This window comes from Myxine glutinosa, chromosome 5 (genome assembly GCF_964187855.1).
Source record: "Myxine glutinosa chromosome 5, kmMyxGlut1.1, whole genome shotgun sequence".
NCBI lineage: Eukaryota > Metazoa > Chordata > Myxini > Myxiniformes > Myxinidae > Myxine > Myxine glutinosa.
In genome coordinates, this window is record NC_136265.1 from 200,239,526 (window position 1) to 200,264,046 (window position 24,521).

The window sequence follows — 24,521 nt, forward strand, 5'->3', positions numbered from 1 at the left end:
TACCTTCTTAGCTGACCTTGCAGTTTGAGTTCAAATTAAAGTTTGCATTTCAATGCTTTTTGTCAATGTTCCTTTGTAATTATTTTTGCGTTTCCTTTTCTTTGGGTGTGTAGTTTTGTTTTGTGGATTTGAGGCCATTTGATGGAGGAGATGGAGGAGAGAGAAGGGAAGGGACATACAGTCACGCGAAAAAGTAAGTACACCCCATGTAAATAAAGTTTTGACTTTTTCAACATATTTCAACATGCAGCTATTTGATCTTCATTTCAACAATATTGTTAGATAAAGGTGATATAATATAACAAATATCATGAAACATTTACATTTTGTAGTCCATTGTATAATTCAAATAAACATAAATGCAAATTTCGCATGTGGAAAAAGTAAGTACACCCCTACATTTATCACTACTTCAAATACCTAAAATTCGAATCAGGTGCACCAGCTCAGGTGCAAATGATTAAAACATCGTTAGAGAGGATCTTGGAGGAACCTGTCTTATTTAAACCTCAGACATTTAGTTTGGTTTGCTCTTTGTTGTTGAAGTGTGCGGCGTCACCATGCCTAGATCAAAAGAGCTCTCTGAGGCCTTCAGAAAGAAGGTTATAGATGCCTACGAGTCTGGGAAGGGATTTAAAAAGATCTCCAAACAATTTGAAATCAATCATTCGACTGTCCGGAAGATCATCTACAAGTGGAGAAGATTCCAATCAACTGCCAACTTGTTCAGGCCAGGCCGCCCCAGCAAGTTCAGCCCGAGAGCAGACCGCAAGATGCTGAAAGAAGTCTCTAAGAACCCCAGAATGTCATCACGGGACCTACAGGTAGCTCTTGCCACTGTTGATGTCAAAGTGCACGTGTCTACCATTAGAAAGAGGCTGCACAAATTTGATCTACATGGGAGGTGTGCCAGGAGGAAACCTTTGCTGCCCAGAAAGAACATCAGGGCAAGACTAAAGTTTGCCAATGAACACATAGGCAAAGACCAGCACTTCTGGAACAATGTGCTCTGGACAGATGAGTCAAAGGTAGAGCTATTTGGCCACAGTACCAGCAGACATTCATGGCACATGAAAACCAAAGACAGCATTTGACCACAAGAACCTGATACCAACTGTAAAGCATGGTGGTGGAAATATTATGGTTTGGGGCAGCTTTGCTGCATCAGTGCCTGGTCAGCTCACCATCATAGAATCCACTATGAATTCTTCATTGTACCAGAGGGTGCTTGAGAATAAGGTGAGGCCATCTGTCGGAAAGTTGAAGCTCAACCGAAGGTGGACCTTGCAACATGACAATGACCCTAAACATACCAGTAAATCAACCAAGGAATGGCTGAAAAGAAAGAAATGGAGGGTTCTGGATTGGTCAAGTCAAAGCCCGGATCTAAATCCCATCGAGATGTTGTGGGGGGATTTGAAACGAGCTGTGTGTCGTGAAAATCAAGCTCAGACACGACTTGACCTCTGGGTAGGTTTAATATCATTTAGATCTGAAGTAACATCCTGTAAAAATACATTCATGCAACAGGCATTAAAATCAGAGTATTTCATGGGCAAGGGTCGATTCCAATAGAGAGAACAATCAGCGCAGCATTTAGGGGCGTACATACCATTCAAACTACAGGACTATGTCACAGTGAGTGCCGCTGGAGTGTACGGGCGCCCCGGTAGTCCCGGGTCTTATAGACGCCCCTTTTGAAGCGAGCACACCCTGGGTTCACCTTGGTATAATTTCACTACATTCTCCCCGCCGTTAGAACTATACTGCCGCTCGGCAGGTTGCAAGCAAGCGTCAGCAATAATTGAATGGGTTACGTCAATCCACATCAGTCGGTCCACCCGTAGCGGTCGGGGCGGCGAACTTCCCTGCCAGTCCGTGTTCGGAATCGCCCGGGTACGGCGTCTCCAAGCCCGGAGTCCCCCGCGTCGGAATAGCCGCCGGAGGTGGGTGTCGGAGGGGGCGCCCCAGCGCCTTCGGGCACGGGCGTGGGGGACGACGGAAGTAGCGGTGGTAGTTCCGTAGGGGAAGCTTCAGTAGAGTCCATAGACTCGTAGACGGGTTCGTCGATATCCCTGTCGTCGTCGACCCCACATGGGGCGAGATGGCGTACGGAGACAGTAGACTCGCGGCCGTCCGCCGTTAACACGCGAGCATGCTCGGGATTAGCCTGGAGGACCTGCACCTTGTCAACAAGGGGGTCGTACTTGCTAGCGCGAACCGCTCATTTGAGATAGGCGGGCCCCGGTTCAGCGAGCCAGCTGGGTAAAGATTGGATACTGCCAGAGCTTCTAGGGTGGTGGAACAGTCGTTCGTGAGGAGTCTGGTTGGTGGCAGTACATAGGAGAGCCCGGATCGAGTTTAGAGCGGCAGGTAGCGACCACGCCCATTTATCGAGGCCTCGGCCGAGGGTCCGAAGGCTTAGCATGACGGCCCTCCATATAATCCCATTAAAACGTTCGATCTGCCCATTCGCTTGGGGCCGGTACGGGGTGGTGTAGCTCGAAGCGACATTATGCTGGAGCAAGTAGCCCCTCACCTCCTGGGACAGGAACACCGCACCCCGGTCGGTATGCACGTAGGCCGGATACCCGAACATAGAAAACAAATTCTGCAGGCACCGAATAACCGTGGCAGCCGACATATCCCCACACGTGTAAGCAAAGGGGAATCGTGAATACTCATCGACGAGAGTGAGCAGATAGCGACAGTTGCTCGACATTGGCAGCGGCCCTTTGAAGTCCATCGCCAAGCGCTCCCACGGTCTAGTAGCCCTAACGAGTGTCCCCATAGGTGGGTTGTAAAAACGCGGTTTGAGTTCCGCACAGATCGCGCAATCACGGCAGATGCGGCGGATGTCCGCAATCGAGTACGGCAGATTTCCCTCGCGCACAAAATGCGCGAAACGCGTTACCCCGGGATGACACATACTGCCGTGCAAAGTGTGCAGCCCCTCCAAAGTGACAACCCCCGCGCAAGTGGCCGGCCTCGATAAGGCGTCGGCGACCAGGTTATCCTTCCCCGGGCGGTATTTGATGGTGTAGCAGAAGTCGGCGAGTTCGATACGCCAACAGGTGATTTTCTCATTCTTAATGCGCTGAGCATGTAAGGTGTCGTACATAAACGCAACGCTTTGTTGGTCCGTGACGATTTGGAAACACCGCCCAAGCAGATACGGCCGCCATCGCCGAATTGATTCGACGATCGCGTACGCTTCCTTTTCGACAGACGAATGCCTCCGCTCGGCGGAGGTGAGAGTCCGCGAGAAGAAAGCCACAGGGCGTCCCCCTTGGGAGAGTGTCGCCGCTATCGCATGATCTGAGGCATCACTCTCCAAAACGAAAGAGGCACTCTCGTCAATCATCGCGACAGCAGCGCCAGCGATGTCGGCTTTAAGGCCCTCGAAGGCCGCCATGGTGGCCGGGCCCATGGGGAATGTGTCGCAGGCCACGAGGGGGCGGAGCTTCGCGGAGAAATTTTGCACCCACTTTGAATAGTGGGCGAACAGCCCAAGAGCGCGTTTCAGCGAAGCCCGATCGCTAGGCGGAGCCATCTCGAGCAAAGGGCGCAGACGCTCCTTATCCGGAGAGCCGTAGCCATGGGTCACGGTGTACCCCAAAAGGTCTACCGTGCGTAGAGAGTAATGACACTTAGCCGCATTCATGGTTAGGCGATATTTCCGCGCGACCTCGAGGAAGCGTTTCAGATTAGCGTCGTGATGCTCCTGGTCATACCCACAAACCGTAAGATTGTCCAGATAGACAAAGACATCGGTCAAGTTGTCCTTCGCAACGAGGTCATCCATAGCCCTCTGAAAGCAAGCGACTCCGTTAGTTACCCCAAAGGGAAGTCTAGTGAACTGGTACAACCGCTGACCCGATTCAAAGGCTGTAAAGACGCGATCAGCCCTAGAGATGGGGACCTGATGATACGCACTACGCAGATCGAGAGTGCTATAAACGGAATACAGGGCCACCTGGCGTACCAGGGCATCCATCCCCGGTAAGGGGTAGGCATCCAGCTGTGTAAAACGATTAATCGTCTGCGAATAGTCAATTACCATGCGCCGGCGGTGGGCCTCACTCCGCACCACTAAGACTTGGGCCCGCCACGGTGACCTACTGGGTTCTATAATACCGTCCTTTAAGAGCAGGGCCGTTTCTTCCGCAATGAATTGCGCATCTGCGCGAGAGTAGCGCCGCGATTTGACGGCTACAGGGGTACAATCAGTGGTCAGGTTGGGGAACAGCGAGAGAGGCTCCATGTCCATTTGAGCGAGGGCGCACACAGCAAGCGTGTCCGGCCCACCGAAGTCTATTTCCAAACGTCCATGCCGCTTAAGGAAATCAAGTCCCAACAGAACGTCAGCACATAATGCAGGTAATACCATGAGATACACGTCCGAGAACGTGCGTCCCTTTATCACAAGTGTCAATCGACACGCCCCTTTTGTGCTCAACCGAAGTCCCTGAGAGGCCATGAAGATCCGGCGGGTTGTCCCGAGAACCGGCCACCCATGTTGATGCACTAGTCGCTGATCGATAAAACTATCCGTAGACCCCGTGTCAATCAAAGCTTGCGCAAAAACGCCCGCAATCGTGAGTGGAATGATGGCCTGTGCAAGGCCGGCAGACCCGGCAGGTATTGTACCGGCCGGGCGAGAAGATCGCGCCTCGCGGGTGGATCCCACGCCGGCTGCAATCCTTCGGGCAGCGTCGGCAGGTTGGGCCTCAGTAGGAGCATTGACGTCGTAATGCCCACTGTCAGAGGACGTTCCCACGCCGGTTGCAGTTTGCCGGTCATTCGGGCAGCCCGGGGAGAAACCCCATGACAAGCGCATAGTTGGCTCATCAGCAGTTTCATTTGCCAGAGTGGGTGTGTGTAGGTCGTAAGAGCCGCCGCCAGATGGCGCTCGAGTCACGTGAGAAGGATCTCTGCCGTCTGCAGATTCATATGCCAAAGTGGGTGCATGTAATTCGTAAGAGCCGCCGTCAGATGGCGCTCGAGTCACGTGAGAAGGATCTCTGCCGTCTGCAGATTCATATGCCAAAGTGGATGCATGTAATTCGTAAGAGCCGCCGTCAGATGGCGCTCGAGTCACGTGAGAAGGATCTCTGCCGTCTGCAGATTCATATGCCAAAGTGGATGCATGTAATTCGTAAGAGCCGCCGTCAGATGGGGCTCGAGTCACGTGCTGCGTTTGCTGCACATCGAGAGGAGTTTCCAAAGCAGGAGCATGTCGCTTGTTTGAAGTAGGCGTTCGAACGCCAGTCAAGGTCGGTCGCGCTGCGGCCGGTCGCATTCGCGCCATTTGTTTCGGCGGCCCGGTGTATCTCACCATTGTCGGGCGTGCAGCCAGAGGCCCGCGAGAAGGAGGGCGGCTCATCAAAGCCGAGTGAGGCGCCCCGTCCGGCGCTCGATCCGTTGGCTCCGCGATGAGCCCATTCAAGGTCGCGCGGGGACGCGTGCCCCGAGCGGCCTTCCTGCAGACCTTTGCAAAATGGCCCTTGGTGGAGCACAGGTGGCATGTGGCCTCCCGAGCCGGGCATTCAGATCGAGGGTGCTGCCGATTCCCACAAAAATAACATTTTGCATACCGGTCAGGCCGTGGCCGGGCAGCGGCGGCAGCAGTTAGGCCGGAAGCGGAGTCCGCTTCAGAAGCACCGGGAGACTCGGCCGTGGTGGTCGGGTCCTCCGCCATATCCTCGGCGGTACCCCTCTCCGGTCGCGCGAGTTGCGAGGTCCCCGCCACGACTCGTGGGCGATCATAAGCGGTGGATTGTTCTCGGGCATCCGTATAGACGCGTGCCAGTCGTAGAGCCTCCGTGAATGTCAGCTCCGCGACCTCCAAGAGTCGGAGCCTCAAGACTCCAGAATTAATTCCGGAGATGAATGAATCTCGGAGCAAGTCGTCCTGCACTTGCTCGTGGGTCCGCACGTCCTGCACGCAGTCCGCCAACAGGTAGCGCAACTCCTGCGCGTAGCGATCGACCGATTCAGATGGTTGTTGTCGCCGCTGGGAGAGTTGATGCTGGCCGTGCACAGCGCTCCGTGTTTTTACGTATAGGCGCTTCAGCTCGGCCAGTGCCGTAGCGTGCGTCACAAATCGAGCAAGGCTCCGGAAAACGGAGTGATGGACCTTCGACTGTAACACGGACAGCTTCATCGCAGCGGTGGGCTCTGTTTCGTGAGCAGCAAAGTAATTCTCCAGCGTTTTGAGCCAGTGAGTGAACTCCGATCCCGATCCCTCAGCTTGAGAGTCGGCTCCGAGAATCGGTACCACGATCATCTTGTGGTCAGCCATTCCGGCGATCTAAATGATATTAAATGTCGTGAAAATCAAGCTCAGACACGACTTGACCTTTGGGTAGGTTTAATATCATTTAGATCTGAAGTAACATCCTGTAAAAATACATTCATGCAACAGGCATTAAAATCAGAGTATTTCATGGGCCAGGGTCGATTCCAATAGAGAGAACAATCAGCGCAGCATTTAGGGGCGTACATACCATTCAAACTACAGGACTATGTCACAGTGAGTGCCGCTGGAGTGTACGGGCGCCCCGGTAGTCCCGGGTCTTATAGGCGCCCCTTTTGAAGCGAGCACACCCTGGGTTCACCTTGGTATAATTTCACTACACTGTGCATGCAAGAAATCCCTCAAACATTGCACAGCTGAAAGAATTCTGCATGGAGGAGTGGGCAAAAATTTCTCCCAGTCGATGTCAGAGACTGGTAGACAGTTATAAGAAACGCCTACTTCAGGTTGTTTCTGCCAAAGGGGGCTATACCACCTATTAGAGCCAAGGGTGTACTTACTTTTTCCACATGCGAAATTTGCATTTATGTTTATTTAAATTATACAATGGACTACAAAATGTAAATGTTTCATGATATTTGTTATATTATATCACCTTTATCTATCAATATTGTTGAAATGAAGATCGAATAGCTGCATGTTAAAATATGTTGAAAAAGTCAAATCTTTACATGGGGTGTACTTACTTTTTCACGTGACTATATATGAGTGAGTAAGTGAGGATTGGGTGTGTGGTTGGTTGACAACGGGAACGGGCCTGAGAAGAAGAGCCATTCTTTTCACGTCTAAAGACGCATAGGGTTGCCGAGGCAGTTTTCCATTGGCTAGGGGGCACAATCCTAGTCGGATTGCCATTCCGATGTGAGATGGGTGTTGTTGTGTTGTGTATGCAGAACCAAGGCATTGGCTGAGGGCGTAGCTGTGCCACTTATGCAATGCCCCTCTGCTATTTAGGGCAGGAATTTAGAATTTGTTCATGGTACCGGTGATAGCTTGCCTACTTTTCGCGAAGGACACCGTGGGATATTTGACGTCCACTAACGAATGCCGGCAGACGGGACGCCAAGTTGAACGGTCACAAAGAGATTGGCACACACATTGATGAATCACCCAGCCTGTGAAACATCTGGAGGACAGTTTATAGTGGGATCGGGATTCAAAACCAGGCTAGACAGCTTAGAGGCGAGTGTGTGTACCTCAAGGCCACCCTGTCAGCTCAAGATGGGCGTGAGAGGAGTGTCAATAATTTTACCATTTTTGCATGTATAATATTGTTACGTTTGTGGGGGTAGATGGAGGAATCCCATAGTAAAGATAGGATTGTTTAGTTGTAGCATGGACTGTGGACGCATAGGAGAAATCTCGATGTACTTAATTATGGTAACTGTAACTTAAGATTGTTTACGTGTCTTCACACGAGGGGTGAAGCTGTGCTAACTAGGTAGGGATTAAGATTAGTTTTCCCCAGTACGTGATATTCACTTTGTGACCGGACATGCAAAACCTCCATTAAACCACCACAACCTCCGACAGCACCTGGACATTGCTGATTGGCAAGTAAGCTTCGTCTTGATGAACACTCAGCCATGCCAAGCCCCCATTAAACAACAATAACCGTCCACTGCACGCCGCCAGAACCCATAACATAGCCGATCGGATTAAGCAACGCCTCCAAAAGAGTGGAGCCGGCAGGCCACGCCCCCAAAGTTTGTCATTTGTCAAGAGGACATGGGGTGATTCAACAGAGCTCGGCGATTGGTCGGGGTGACGTTTCGAGAAGATTCGAGAAGGAGAGAGAGAGAGAAACGGACATTGGTGGAGCAGCTGCTTATTCTTTTGTGTGCGCCTGTGAGGAACGCTTTTGCCGAGTCGGCAGGATTGAGGGGGTTTCGGTCAACGTTGGGCTCGTGGTAGACTGGGGTCCGCGTTGTGCTTCCCCGGACATCAGAGGGATACGAAAGAGGACCGCCCTCACAACTCGCCTCACGTTTGTGGCGCGGTGGGGCGCGACTCCGCAACCATCTTGTGCGCTTCCCGCACTGTGGCATCGAGCTTCAACGACCATCAGCGTGAAAGAAAGTGCTTTGCAATTAGTCGGGGATAGCATGAGAGTGAGAAGCTTCTAGAGAGAAGAGGAGGAGTGCATCCATCTCTCTCGCTGGGTTTGGTTCGGGGAAGAAGGGCGCCATCTTGCGATTTGTGCGCTGGTTGTGTTGGTCTCCCCAAGGAGCTTTAGACTGCGTTGGCAATGTTTCTGTGACTGATGGGCCTGTGGTGGGCTTGAGGCCACGTTGTTCGCCACAAGGACGAGGAGGGGGAATCTCAAAGGAGGCCATCTTGGCTGCTTGCTTCGCGCCTGGGAGTTTTCGACACACGGCGCCACCGCCATTTTGTGGCGCTATGGAGGCTTTGAACGTCGACAATCACCACCTCTCTCTCTCTCTCTCTCTCTCTCTCTCTCTCTCTCTCTCTGTCTCTCTCTCTCTCTCTCTCTGTCTGTCTGTCTGTCTGTCTCTCTCTCTGTCTGTCTCTCTCTCTGTCTCTCTGTCTCTCTCCGTCTCTCCGTCTCTCTCCGTCTCTCTGTCTGTCTGTCTGACCCATTGGAGACAGCTGAGTGCTCGCCATCTGAAAGAAACATTTTATTTTATTTCATTTTCCCCTGTGTGTTTGTGTTTGCGACTGAGTGGAGACGTCTCATAGTAGAGAATTTTAGTTTACCTAACCTTTGATTTCTATTCCTTGATTTATTTCCATTAAATCATTATTTGTTGAATTCACTGTTGTAGATTTCGGATTTAACCCGTGTGCTTTCATCATGTAAGTGCTTTGTTTCCTTCCATCCGCGCATGACAAACTAACCGCCAGGCAGTCGCCTTGGGAGTAAAGACCGTCCGGCTATTCGTCCAATGATGGTCTTCACTGGCTACGGACAGGACAATATATAGATGATCCCTTTGCTGTCTTTTACATTTCCTGTTGAAGTTTGATCTTACTGCAGTGATTGATCTGCTTGTTCACCAACTGCTTGTAAAAATTGCAGATTACCAATTTCAGATTCATCAAGTCATAAATCAAATATTTGGCCTGAAACGCAAAAAATGTTGACTGTTGACTTTTCTGTTGTAAATGTTGACTTTTCTCTCTTTTCAGCACGACCACAAACGATCTATTTTTGTTGGAAACCTGCCTTATGGTACGTCTGAAAAAAAAAAAGATCCACTTAACTTTCTTTCACCACCTTCAGTAACAAAATAAACTACTTGATTTTCGTAAATTATGAGTTAATAGTTTGCCATCTTTCTGGTGAGCGAAGCTTGTCATGGACAAAAACCGTAACAAAACTCAGCGTGGATAAAAACCGTAACAAAGCTCAGCGTGGACAAAAACCTTAACAAAGTTCAGCATGGACAAAAACCGTAACAAAACTCAGCGTGGATAAAAACCGTAACAAAGCTCAGCGTGGATAAAAACCGTAACAAAGCTCAGCGTGGATAAAAACCGCAACAAAGCTCAGCATGGACAAAAAACACAACAAAGCTCAGCATGGCCAAAAACCACAACAAAGCTCAGCATGGACAAAAACCTTAACAAAGCTCAGCTTGGATAAAAACCATTACAAAGCCCAACGTGGCCAAAAACACTCGACACAGACAAAACCATAACAAAGCCCGGAACAGACAAAACGCTTGACGCAGACAAAACCGTAACAAAGCCCGGAACAGACAAAACACTCGACACAGACAAAACCATTACAAAGCCCGGAACAGACAAAACACTCGACACGTACAAAACCGTAACAATGCCCTATTGCTATTGTGGTTAGTATTTAATGAGTGCCATAAATACAGTGTCAAATCATAATAATTGTATTCGTATGGTACGTTTAGCCTTTGAATACAAGGTTCTCATCAACTTATCATCGATCATTATGATTCAGTTCTCATTAACATGGGGATGATGCTCAGTGGGACGGCTACTCCCGGCTACTCCCGACTTTCTCCAATTCTGATAATGATCTAACTAAAATGAAGAAGTTTCTCAAATGCCAAAATACATTTAGCCCTTGGCCTTGCATGTTTAATAGTTTTTGTTTTCATCACTTTGCAAGTCTGTGAAATGCGTGATGTTTTTAGAAAAACGTTATGACGAAAATTAACGATCTAATAAACACCTCGTCATGGCATCCATGCCAAATCTTTGGCAAATGTTGGTCAGTTTTTGTTTTTTTTACCCCAAGTGTGTTGAAAATATTGACGGTTTTATTGATGAAGTGCATATGACTGTGAACAGTATAATGTACAGTGAAATTTCTAAGGTGTACAGGGTTTGCATGTACCCTCAAAAGGATTTTTTTGTTTGAGTGGTTCTTCCTTCAAACCTCCGATATCTTCTTGAATTGGCACTGCATCTCATTCAAATTTTAATCAAGTTGTTATATTGTGTGATTTGAAGTGTAAAATATGAGCATTTTAATTATTTTATTATGACTTTGACCTCCGCATTAATCCAACAACACTAGATTATATATTATTATTATTATTATTATTTAAAAAAATTAAAATTAGACTTGTCACTTCAAAATATCTTACCACACTGATTCGGATTCCAACTGTGATGTTCATGGACATGTTTCAGTCTCATGGCTTTGTTACCTTTATGCCGAAAGGCCTTTTTGCCAACAACTCGCCCATTGGAGACCACTTTAGATAAACGACCTTCTGATAGTAGATGAGTCCATTTTAATAACAGGTACAGTCACGTGAAAAAGTAAGTACACCCCATGTAAAGTTTTGACTTTTTCAACATATTTCAACATACAGCAACTTGATCTTAATTTCAACAATATTGATAGATAAAGGTGATATAATATCACAAATATCATAAAACATTTACATTTTGTAGTCCATTGTATAATTTAAATAAACACAAATGCAAATTTCGCATGTGGAAAAAGTAAGTACATCACAACAACAACAACAACAACAACAGGCATTTTAAGGCCATTTTCCCTGCAAGAGCGGGGGTTAGCCTTGCGGTCCCCATGACAATCTTCTCCAAATTGTCATGGTTTTATTTTTGAGGCAATGTTTTTATGGCCGGATGCCCTTCCTGACGCCAACCCTTTGAGTCGCCTCTTACGGCACACAGGGATACGGGTTGTTAGGGTTAGCTATTCTAAACCGGGGTACACACCGGAAAAAGTAAGTTCATCCTTGGCTCTAATAGGTGGTATTGCCCCCTTTGGCAGAAACAACCACAAGTAGGCGTTTCTTATAACTGTCTTCCAGTCTCTGACATCGACTGGGAAAATTTTTTGCCCACTGCTCCATGCAGAATTATTTCAGCTGTGCGATGTTTGAGGGGGTTTCTTGCATGCACAGCTCGTTTCAAATCCCCCCACAACATCTCGATGGTATTTAGATCCGGGCTTTGACTTGGCCATTCCAGAACCCTCCATTTCTTTCTTTTCAGCCATTCCTTGGTGGATTTACTGGTATGTTAAGGGTCATTGTCATGTTGCAAGGTCCACCTTCGGTTGAGCTTCAACTTTCCGACAGATGGCCGCACATTATCCTCAAGCACCCTCTGGTACAATGAAGAATTCATAGTGGATTCTATGATGGTGAGCTGCCCAAGCCCTGATTCAGCAAAGCTGCCCCAAACCATAATATTTCCACCACCATGCTTTACAGTTGGTATCAGGTTCTTGTGGTCAAATGCTGTCTTTGGTTTTTGCCAAACATGTCTTCTGGTACTGTGGCCAAATATCTCTACCTTTGACTCATCTGTCCAGAGCACATTGTTCCAGAAGTGCTGGTCTTTGCCGAGGTGTTCATTGGCAAACTTTAGTCTTGCCCTGATGTTCTTTCTGGACAGCAAAGGTTTCCTCCTGGCACACCTCCCATGTAGATCAAATTTGTGCAGCCTCTTTCCAATGGTAGACGCGTGCACTTTGACATCAACAGTGGCAAGAGCTACCTGTAGGTCCCGTGATGACATTCTGTGGTTCTTAGAGACTTCTTTCAGCATCTTGAGGTCTGCTCTCGGGCTGAACTTGCTGGGGTGGCCTGGCCTGAACAAGTTGGCAGTTGTTTGGAATCTTCTCCACTTGCAGATGATCTTCCGGACAGTCGAATGATTGATTTCAAATTGTTTGGAGATCTTTTTAAATCCCTTCCCAGACTCGTAGGCATCTATAACCTTCTTTCTGAAGGCCTCAGAGAGCTCTTTTGATCTAGGCATGGTGATGCCGCACACTTCAACAACAAAGAGCAAACCAAACTAAATGTCTGAGGTTTAAATAAGACAGGTTCGTCCAAGATCCTCTCTGACGATGTTCTAATCATTTGCACCTGAGCTGGTGCACCTGATTCTAATTTTAGGTATTTGAAGTAGTGATATATGTAGGGGTGTACTTACTTTTTCCACATGCGAAATTTGCATTTATGTTTATTTAAATTATACAATGGACAACAAAATGTAAATGTTTCATGATATTTGTTATATTATATCACCTTTATCTATCAATATTGTTGAAATCATAGACTCCTTTAGAGAAGGACTGGAACGTCACGACCTCGGGGTTTGTAACTTGAGTCTGAGTTCCCATTTTCTATCTCGTTTTCTATGAATGCCTCGTTTTCTATGTAAATACCACAGCACTTTACTATTGGATGGATTGGAATGAAATTGACATATGACATGTAATTTATGTAATAAAATAATAAATAAATAAAATATAATAGTCTGTATTATAACAGATTAGTTTCCCTCGAAAAAATGATTTGAATATACATTATTTTTTTCCATTTGGCAACTTTATTTTTAAACAATTTTGTTTTTAATTTTTTTGATTTGTGTATTAATTTATTATTTATTTTAAAATTAATTGTGATATTTCACATTTAATATCGGAAATCAGCAAAATAATATGTTTCTCTTCTCTTTCAGAAGCTGCCTCACCTGTAGTTGGTGCTGGCGGTACTGTGATTTATTTGATATGTGACAATTGCAATACCAATCGCAGTGTTTATTCAAAACTTGGAGGACCGGGAAGTTGTCAAGTGCTATCGATTCAAGAGAAATCTATGTTCTTAGTGTATGACTACGTGCACATCTTCAAAAATGTCGCAACAACTGGATTACTGTTGATGGCCAGACACTCTCATTTGTCGTACATGGCAATGAGTACAAAGCTTACTGGAGTGATATTCGGAAGCTTTATGAGATCGACCGAGCTACTCCTATTCGCTTAACCAAGCTGACGCACACCGCTGTTTTCCCCAAGCACCTTCAAGCTGTCAAGCTGTCAGGTGTTCAATGACAAGACTGTCGCTGCCTTAAAGACCTTCAAGGATTCACTGGGCATCAGCGAAGGCACCATCATTCTCATCCAGACAATGAGTGAGTGGTTCAAGATGATGAATGTGAAAGACCGTTTCTCAGCTATCCATCTGCGCGACGAATCCAGACAGCCTTGGACAGCAGACTGTACAAGTTTCACTCGGCTGGAGGAGGCCTGCCAAATTATATCTACCTGTGCATGGCAAGGAGGTGGTGGTCGTAAGCTGAAGCTAACTCGGCAAACTGCTGAAGCCTTCACTGTGTCCCCATGTAATAATGTGGATGCTGCCAAATTGCTTCTGGCAGAGAAAGACTTTGACTACGTTCTTCCTGCTATATTCGCGGATGAAGCCTTGGAAATGTTTTTCGGCCAAGCCAGGCAAAGATGCGGTGGAAACTTCTACATTGACGTAGTTGACATTATGGCTGCAGCTAAAATTGCAAATTTGCAGACACTCGTTAAGCATGACATTATGCCAGAATCTAGTTCTCGTGTGCTTGTTTGCGACAAGAATTGTGGTACTTCCATAAATCCAGATGAGCGAAGTGAACTCGTTGACGAGATCACTCCTCATGACACTCAGGAACTCTTGAGGTCTGATGATGCCCTTAAGCATAAAGTTGTTTATTTGGCCGGATACCTTGTTCATAAATATGGTGATAGCACCAGTATGGAGGAGATCATGGATGATGAAGATGGTAACGAGGTGTCATCTGAGTTCCTAGATAATTTGAATAGAGGTGGACTGAGTGTGCCGACTATGTCAACCGTCTTCTTTGTACATAATGCCTATAATTTGCATGGCATGACTAAAATGCGTTGCCGCTTTCATTTTGCTGAGCTGTTATCCTTTGTAGATGCACCTTTAGCTAGTAATAATGCAGCATGTACTACTTTAGCTAACATTCTATTGAAAGCTCATGTCCTCGATGTCAGTGACAAAGAAAAGGCTGTGGGATGCCTCAGGAGGCAAGAAAAGCTCCAACTAGCGATAGCTCTCCAACTAGTGATAGACATAGTTGTAATAGACATTTTTTACAAAATATTATTGAAAAACGGTGCATTGTTATTATTCGAATGTGTATTTGCTGTATGTTTGTGTAATACGATATATGACAATATATATTAAATTTGGACAGCTCTACAAACTTGCCTCTTATTATAATCAGCCATCTCTCACCGTTTATGAGTTTGACACAAAAAACGGGCAGAAATTGCCAAAATTCACTGATTTGACCTTGAAATATGACCTTTTGACCTTGAAGATGACCCCGGGTGGTGTTGAAAATGTCGCTATTGAACTCGCCGTCCTCAAAAACCCATATTTTGACCCCGAGATCGTGTCTCTAGCCCTTCTAGAAGTCATTTTAGCCCAGGACTTAAGTTAATCCTTCAGACTCAAGTTACAAACCCCGAGCATGGGACGTTCCAGTCCTTCTCGAAAGGAGTCTATGGTTGAAATGAAGATCAAATAGCTGTATGTTGAAATATGTTGAAAAAGTCAAAACTTTACATGGGGTGTACTTACTTTTTCATGTGACTGTATATGCCCATTCTTGTGTCGGTACAGCACTGATTTTTATTTTTATTTTTTAACCCTACACCCAAAGAGGGGTTAAGCAATTGGTTCTGTCTGTCTATCTATAAATGTCCATCTGTGATCGGGGAACTACTTCATTTTATATTTTAAACACTAGAACAGTAATCGCAACATGATTCGGAACATGCATCTGTAGTTGAGCAGGACCGTACACCCTCTTTCAACACAGGTCTTCACTGCATGGATTTGTTTATTAGTCCCCTACCGGTGTACACCGGAGGGGACTATCGGTTTGCACTCCGTCCTTCCGTCTGTCAGTCCGTCACGCAAAGAACAGTTTTCCGGACTTTTTTTCTAAACTCTTAATGCTAATGATTTCAAACTTGGTACATGGTTTCCTCATGATAAGTTACAGATCAAGTTCGAACTTCATGACATTTCGATCATTTTTGACAAAGTTATGGCACTTTGAACTTTGGTAATTTCCCCAACAGTTTTCCGGACGACAGACTGCCGGTAGGGGACATGTATTGCAGCGCAATACTCAGAATGCTTGTTATACTTGGGAATAAATGTGATGCTCATTTCCCGAATGCACATAAAACTTGACTACACCTGGGTTTTAACGTGGCAATGTGACCGCGTCGTTCAAAGAGGTGACCTCTACTGTCATATTCTATGACCTGCGCTGTTTTCTGTCTGCATAGCACCGCGGTCGAGTGAGCTCATGCCCAGGAGATTACTTTAATTCAACGTTATTTAGCCACGCCGTTCCCTTAAATACAGTATGGCACAGAAATGTCCAGCCTGTACAAGTAGTAACACAGTGGAGAAATCCCTTAAGGTTATGATATTAGCAGAGAAAATCGTGATATTAGACATGTTGAGTGGTGGGATGAGTGTGGTCGGTCGGCCAGGAGTATCATGTGAACGAGTCTATCATACCCATCATTGGTTCAAGCCCAACTTTGTGGAGTTATAGCAGAAAATGGTTATGCCCCTGACAGGTTTTCAATGCTGACAAAACGGGGCTTTTGTATAAGATAATGGGTTACAGGACATACATCTCCAAAGAAGGCTTTACATCGGTTCAAGTCTTTCAAGGATCGTCTTGTACTTTTTTTTTTTGTGAAAATGCATACTTTTTGTGCTGCGACATGCCCGCCGGGGACTGATCCCCTGAATTTGGCAAATTGTACGAATTTCGTCCCGAGTGAGCATGCACACAGAGGTGTAAGGCAATTGTTTGTCTGGCAGTCAAACAAAATTAAAAATAATTCCAAACAGGAAACTTACTGTTTTTAGGGATGTCATGAAGGACACAAACAACAGGCATGAAGAGCTAATTTAACGTGTTAAATAAGGTGGAGTAAAAGACGGTGCATCAACGGTGGTAAACTTCCAGGTTTTTTATTTATCCGCTGACGAAGTCACGAGAAGCATTGTTTTCGGGTTGTCCGTCCATGCGTATGTGATAGGTTTTCGTTAGGGTGATAACTTTAGAATGGCTGAAGGGATCTAAGTCAAACTTTGTACAAGCATGCATCGTGATGCAAAGATGAACTGATTAGATTATGGGGTCAAGAGGTGACAGGTCAGAGGTCATGTCAGGTAAAAATGTGATACTTGAGAATAGCTGAAGGGATTTAAATCAAACTTTGTACAAGTATTATGATGATGTAATGATGTGGGTGGAGGCGTATCGGTCGATGTCGAAGAGTGTCGTTCTCGTTTTATTTTTAAATTATACACTTGAACACTGTAGAACACAAATAATCTTGCTGGCAGTTCCAAAATCCTCCAGTGTGGCAGTATGTGGACAAACTATTATGCCAGATAACCAAATAACGGATGACCTATTAGCTGAAAAAGACGGATTTTTCCCGAAGTAGCTTTGCCCTTGTTTTATGCTCGAGGGTGAAGGCTCAAAAATATCTGGTAAAAATTCGACGTTTTATTGGGGTTTTAGAACGGTTTGTTGAAAGGCTTTATCATCAGTCAAAGCCGATCTATAATTAACCCGGGCCGGTTTTCATGGCCATGCCGGTACAACACCAGGAGCTACTCTCCGAAAAGCCAAACATATTTGCTGAATACATTCATTTTAAAATTACAACGTCTCCACAACTACATGAGTGATACGGACCAAATCTGGTACAATGCATCAGGAGAGTAAGGTCTCATGGGGTTGTGCTCCCCGTCCGGATCCACCCCCTATGAGAGGCTGAAAAGGGGGTTTTGCCTAAAATTCAGGTAATTTATTTTAAAATCTTCTCAGAAACCATGGAGGAAATAATCGTCAGTCCCCCATGGGCCTATTTTATAAATGTAACGTTCACAACAATAACTAGAATAGCACTCGGTAGAGAGTATAACTTCGCCATGCTGAACAATTTACGTTTGTATCCCACTGATAGGTCATATCTGGATCTGGACCTAAACCAAAATCTAATTGGCTTGTTCTTGTCACTTACCCAACTTATCCACTAAGTTTTGTCGTAAGTCGTCCACAACCCTTTGAAATATGCTCTATGTCGTTTTTGGCCCAATTATTCACTCAATGGTGAAGAATCACTTAAAAAAATATTTTTTGGTCATTTTCAGATCCGGATTCGAATCTTCAGCAACGCTGAATCGATTTGTTCTTGTCACACACCCAACCTGTTCAGCAAGCTTCATCCGAATCCATCTGTACCTTTTTAAAGATATCATGCTATATGTGAAACCCTGGTGTTGGGCTAGCGGCTAGGGTGCCGGCTTAGGATCCTAGGATCCTGGGTTCGAATCGCGGTCGATCGCTGAATTAACGCCAGGGGGGTTGACTCAGCCTGTCATCCTTCCGAGGTCGGCAAATTGAGTACCAGTTCACTGGTAATTCCCTGCTTGTCGTTAAAGGCGGCAAAAAGGGTTGGCGTCAGGAAGGGCATCCGGCCGTAAAACATTGCTTCAAAAAGGGGATCAAAAAACAACAACAACCACGGTTCCCGAAAAAGGCCAACCCCCGCTTGCGGGGAAAAATGGCCTCTAAAGGTGGTTATGCTATATGTGGGTTTTGGCCCTCTCACTCAATGGTGAAGAATCACTTAAACAATTCTCTGATCCAGATCCGGATTCGAATCTTCACCAAAATTGAATCAATTCTTCCTTGTCACACACCCAACCTGTCCAAATTTCGTCCGAATCCGTCCACAACGTTTTGAGATATCCTGTTCACAGACAGACGAGGGTAAAAACATAACCTCCATCCACCTTCGGTGGCGGAGTATAGTATACAAACAGAACTTAAACAAAAGTATGAGTATACAAACAGATTTTTTTGGTTTTTGTATATCTAGTCAAGACTCGTGGAAGAGTCAATACGAGTACACAAAACAGATCAGACATAAGAGGACAAAAGGAACAGGAGAGGGAGGAGGGAAACAACAGCAGATTTCAATGCCAAGATGGAGGGACGCTTGGACAAACGATGGGTGTGGGGAGGAATGAGGAGCAAGAAAGATTGCCTGGCATAGGTACTAGCATAGGTACTCAGCGTTACCTGGTAACACTGAGTTGCTTCGTGACGGGAATATGAAGAGAAAGGTGGAGAAAGAGGAGGGAAGGGAAAGGGGAGAAGGGAAGGGGTGGGGGGGGGGGAAAGGAGGATGATGAGGAGGAGTGAGAGACATAGAGCGAAGCCTCACCACATGTCGCTATATACTGGAGGGTGGTACGAAGGAGGGAAGTGGGAACAAGGGAGAGAGGGGAAGGAGGAGTGGGGTGAGGGGGGGGGGGAGTGAGGATAACGAGGGGGGAGGGAAGAGTGAAGAGGAGATAAGGAGGGTGTGAGGGGGTGGGTGGAAATCCAGCAGATGTGATGCCAAGTTTAACGTCCATCTGAGGGACGGCACACACATTGATGACTCACTCTGCCTGTGAAACACCGGGATGACGGTTTATAGTTGGGTCGGGATTCAAACCCAGGCTAGTCGGCTTAGAATGAGTGTGCATACCTCTCGCTCATTGTGCTTGTCCAACAACAACAACAACATGCATTTTAAGGCCATTTTCCCTGCTAGAGCGGGGGTTAGCCTTGCGGTCCCCATGACAATCTTCTCCATCTTGCCCTATTTTCTGCATCTCTCCTTGTTAACCCCCTTGCCCGCATTTCTTCTTCCACCATCTTTAGCGTCTTTCTCGGTCTTCCCCGTCCTCTACTTCCTTCTACATTCATTTCCATCACTCTTCTCAACCAGTCACTTTCATCCTTCCTCAACACATGACCAAACCACCTCAACCTGTTCCTCTTCACAACATCAATCACAGGCTCCATTCCCATCATTTTTCGCAATTCATCATTTGTCTTCCTCTCTCTCAACGATACTCCGCACATCCATCGAACCATTCGCATTTCCACCCTTTCCAACCTTCGTTGCTGCTCTACGTTCATTACCCATGTCTCGCTCCCATAAATCATAACACTTCTCACACATGCAGCATACACCTTTCCCTACAGCTTCAACGACACTCCCCTCCTCATCAGCACGCCACTCAGTTCCCGAAACTTCTTCCATGCACATCTCACTCTAGCAACCGTTGCCGAGTCTGATCCACCTTCTCCATTCAGCATGTCTCTGAGGTAGCAAAATGTTTTCACACCTTCCAGCTTCACACTGTCTCCAAGATCCAACTCAACATTCCCTCCATCTGCAGCTCCCTCTGTGCACACCTTACATTTGAATGTACCTGCCACACTGGTTAATGACCCTCTCAGACCACTACATTTTTGATGAACCCACTCAGCGCACATTGTACATTGAATGGAGTTCACTCCGACACCCTTCATGCACACAGCACAGGGCCACTTCCCAGTTCTTTCCACCTCACCACATGCTTTACCACTTGCCATCACCTTCGTCTTTCCGATATTCACCTTCAGACCTTTTGTCTCCATACATTCCTTCCACTTGTTCATCTTTTCCTTCAGTCCATCCATACTTTCCGCAATCAACACCAGATCATCTGCATACAACAACTCCCACGGTAAACCCTCCTTTACGTTCTGAGCCAGCACCTCCATCACAGCTACAAATAGTAGTGAACTTAGTACCGACCCCTGATGCACTCCCACCTTCACCTCAAACTCACCACTGTTCCCGTCCTTCGTCCTTACCGCTGTGCGCGCTCTTTTGTACATTACCATCACTACTCTGATCAACCATTCCTCCACTTCTAACTTCCTCATTGCCCATGTCAATTCTTTGCGTGGAACCCGATCGAATGCTTTCTCCAGATCAACAAACCCAAGAAACAACTTCTTCCTCTTCTCCATGTACTTCTCCTGCAACTGCCTCACAAGAAAAAGTGTGTCTGTCGTTCCTCTTCCTGGCATAAATCCAAACTGCATTTCATCGATCTTCACTTTCTTCCTTATCCTCCTCTCCAACACCCTTTCCAATACCTTCATTCCATGCTCCAATAACTTTATCGCTCGGTACGAGCCACACTCCAGAGGGTCACCTTTCCCCTTGTATAGAGGGACGAGGGTACTCAGTTCCCAAGCCACTGGAATGCGGCCTTCTTTCACCGCCAGATTACAGATCTCTGTCATTCTCTTCACACCCCAACTTCCTGCTGCCTTCAACATATCTCCCACAACTCCCGTCGGCCCTCCCGCTTTTCTACTCTTCATTGCTTTTATCGCTTCGTCAACTTCCTTCTCAGTTATCTTCTCTGCTGGTCCTAAAACTGGGTTACTCTCTATGTTGCCATCCCATTCATTCTCTGTATTCAACAGCATTTCCATATATCTTTTCCATCTTCCTTTCATTCCATCTGGGTCCACAACGATTTGTCCCACTTCATCCTTCAAGCAACTCACCCCCATCACATCACACCTCTCTTTCACTATCTGCTTTGCAATCCTGAATACTGCTCTCTGACCCTCTTCCGAATCCAAGCGTTCTCTGAACATTTTCCCTACATGCCTCCTGCACCTTTGCTACCTCTTTCTTTGCAGCCTTCTTGGCTGCCTTATAACTTTCATGCTCTGTTGTTTCTGCGCCTGTACCCTTCGCCTTCTGCCACTCCTTGAACTTCTTCCTCTTCTCGTCAATCCTCTTTCCAACTTCATCATCCCACCACCATGTTTCCGAGTGCCTCGGTGGTCCTTTTGTCCATCCACATACCTCACCAACGGCTCCCAACAGACTAGCTTTCATTGACATCCAACCACTTTCGAGCTCAACCACATCATCCTCTACCCTACTCAGCCTCTCTTTTAATGCCTCCCTTACTGTCACCTCTTTCAACCTCCACACCTTCATTCTCGGTTGGTACTTCACCCGCCGAGCTCTCTTCGCACCTTTCACCCTGATGTCGCAGACACCCAAGTGGTGCTGTGAAACAGCCTCCTCCCCCGGGATCACCTTTGTGTCCCGGAGGTGCCCCCTATCTCGCCTACGCACCATCATGTAGTCAACGGTTGTCGTCGACCCACCTGACGTGTATGTAACAAGCTTATTATCCCCTTTCTGGAACTGAGTATTACAAATCAACAAATCAGCTCAATCACAAACTCCAAAATCCTTTCACCTTCTCCATTTCTCACACCATATCCGTAACCCCCATGAACTCCCTCAAAACCATCCATACTCCTTCCCACATGTCCATTTAGGTCTCCTCCTACCACAACAACTTCCTTATCTTTCACGTTTTCCATCAGCTTCTCTATCGCACACCAGAACCTGTCCTTCTCTTCATCGCTCCGACCAACCTGCGGAGCATATCCCGAGATGACGTTCACCAAGAGATTTCCAATCATCATTTTCACCATCATCAACCTATCACTCACTCTAGTCAGTGTAGTCACACTCACCACACTGTCTACAAACTCCTCCGAAAACAGGACACCAACACCATTCACGCCCTCCAGGCACCCTTGCCACACAAACTTGTATTTCTGTCCCTGCCTACCCTTCACCATTCTCACAGCACTTCCCTTCCATCTCGTCTCTTGCACACAACATATGTCCACTCTTCTTCTGACCAATACTTCCACCACTTCTCCTGATCTCCCTGTCATTGTCCCTACATTCCATGTCCCAAACCTCAGAAACCGATCTCCACTTCGGACTGTACCCTGCCCATATGTAGTTGTAATTGTCATGGTTCTCTTTTTGAGGCAATGTTTTTATGTGCTTGTGCTTGTCCCATTGCTTTAATTCTGGAATATCTCCATGGAGTAGCGAGCCACCGTCTCACGATGGAAGCCAAGTGTTTTAAGCACTCGATGTTGATTTATTTATTTATTTTTTACATGTATATATTTTTTGTAGGTATATTTATATAACTATAATATTTAATTTCCACTATAAATATATTCATATAATGAAAGCAGATCGCACAAAAAGGGGGGAAATAAATGATTTTTAGCAAGGCACTGCAGACCCCAAATCAGGCACGTGGGAGGGAGTTTGAAGAAAAAGAAGAATTATCCAGAAGCAGATTGTTTCTCCGTAATGTTTTCCGAGTTTGAATAAATAGTTTTTCATGAGTTTGAAGAAGATCTGGGCAGTGTTTGTTGCCAAAAATGCAGGGAATAATAAAATGTGTTGTTTTTTTATGTTGATGTTTTGGCAATCTCATGAAAGTCGAGTTTCTCCATCATGCTTTGAAGGAGAAGAAGAATAAGGGCTGATGCTTTTGTTCATAGTGTTTCTCTGGAAGAATTATCATGGCTGAGTTTCTCTGTAATGCTTTTCGAGTTTGAATAAGAAGTTTCTCGTCGAGTTTGAATAAGAAGTTTCTCGTCGAGTTTGAAATTCATAGCTCGAACCAAACATTCTGGAACTCCAACACGAGGTTGATGGACATTATTTTTAAAGATATCTATTTATGTGGAAGTGACGCTTTGTATAATGAAAGGAGATGGCACAAAAAGGGGGGAAAATAAATTGGCACAACAAAGGCGAGGCACCAGGGGGCGGGGTAGGGGGCTGCCTTCATTCGTCGATATATGTACTTTTTACTTTTTAAAGTTAATAAAATGAATATAATAGACTCGATCTGAAGAGGGTGTTCCATCTAGTGTGGTGTTCCATTACCAAGATGCTTGTAGAGTGCTTGCCAAGCAGCTAAGCACTCAAGCAAGCACTCCAACAATACCGCGGTCATTCATTATGAGATGTCTGGAGACACGTTTTTGGCAAATGAAGACTTTTTTTAGCAGTCGGAACTGCTGTTAAGCTCAATGCTGCGGTTTAAATTTTGAGATTTGGTTCAGGTTTAGAGTTTGTAGAGCGTATTGCATTTTAGGTTTAAAATGCGAGCAGAAAAATAGACACAAACACCTCGGATAAGTCGAGAAGTTCGGAGACACCCAGAGAAATCTGGAGATGCCCGGAGACACATTTTTAGCAAATGAACACTTTTTTAAAGCAGTCGGAACTGTTATTAAGCTCAGTTCTGCAGTTTAAATTTTGAAATTTGATTCAGTTTAAGAGTTTGTCGAGCGTATCACATTTTACTTGTTAACCGTGTGCGGAAATTTAATATAGGCATGAACTCCGCCCTGAGAAGTCCGGAAGGTTGTATGATGGTGGAGGGAGCTAAAGTCTTGCTTTAATTATGTTGTGTAGATATTGAAGAGGAGGCTGTAAGGCGACATTTTGAGATGTGTGGTCCCATATCGGGTGTCCGCATAGTACGGGACAACAACTCTGGTCTTGGAAAAGGCTTTGGCTTCATCCTTTTTGAGGTAAGCCACAGTGTGGGGTCAAACGTCTTTGGCTTTGTGTAGCATGTACTGTTTGCTGTGCTCTGCTGTGGACATTTTCTCTTGCTTTGCACAATCCATGATTGATTGAGGATTGTGCTCTCTCTGCAGAGTGCAGATGGTGTGTCCCTAGCTTTGCAGCTCCAAGGGTCCGAACTTTCTGGGAGGAAGGTGCGAATTCGACGCTCGGTGCACAATCCGACTGCCAGAAAGGAACCTCCAGCAGCAGTCAACAGAGACGCTCTTGTGAAGAAGAAAAAGAAAAAGGTTGACAAGGCTGATAAACCATCATGGCTAGTCAAAAGCAAAGGTGATTTTGTTGGAGAAAAGGCCAAGCAACGGGTCAGGAAGGATCATCGGCAGGTTAAGTGCAAAAAACAGGTCAATTTATGGGCCAACAAGTCCAAATGCAAGAGTGACAGCAAGGTTACGACCCAGCACAATAACTGTAAGAGCAAAGGCAAAAACATTTTGAAGGGTCGCAGCTATAAGAAGTGAATTTTGATGAACAATGGTATTAAAGATTTTTATTTAAAAGTCACAATTTGTGTTTTCCTTTCTC

The 24,521-nt window shown here is 46.0% G+C and overlaps 1 protein-coding gene across 1 annotated transcript in view; it reads left to right on the top strand.

The window, feature by feature from the left end:
• Positions 1 to 24,503, top strand: part of RBM34 (RNA binding motif protein 34) — a 67,323-nt gene extending 42,820 nt beyond the window's left edge. Inside the window, exons 9-11 of the mRNA XM_068115064.2 lie at positions 9,470 to 9,512; positions 23,823 to 23,941; positions 24,071 to 24,503. Of these exons, the coding sequence (XP_067971165.2) occupies positions 9,470 to 9,512; positions 23,823 to 23,941; positions 24,071 to 24,457 (549 nt within the window). The 3' untranslated portion in view covers positions 24,458 to 24,503. The remainder of the gene's footprint in view (positions 1 to 9,469; positions 9,513 to 23,822; positions 23,942 to 24,070) is intronic.
• The last annotated feature ends 18 nt before the right edge of the window (positions 24,504 to 24,521 follow it).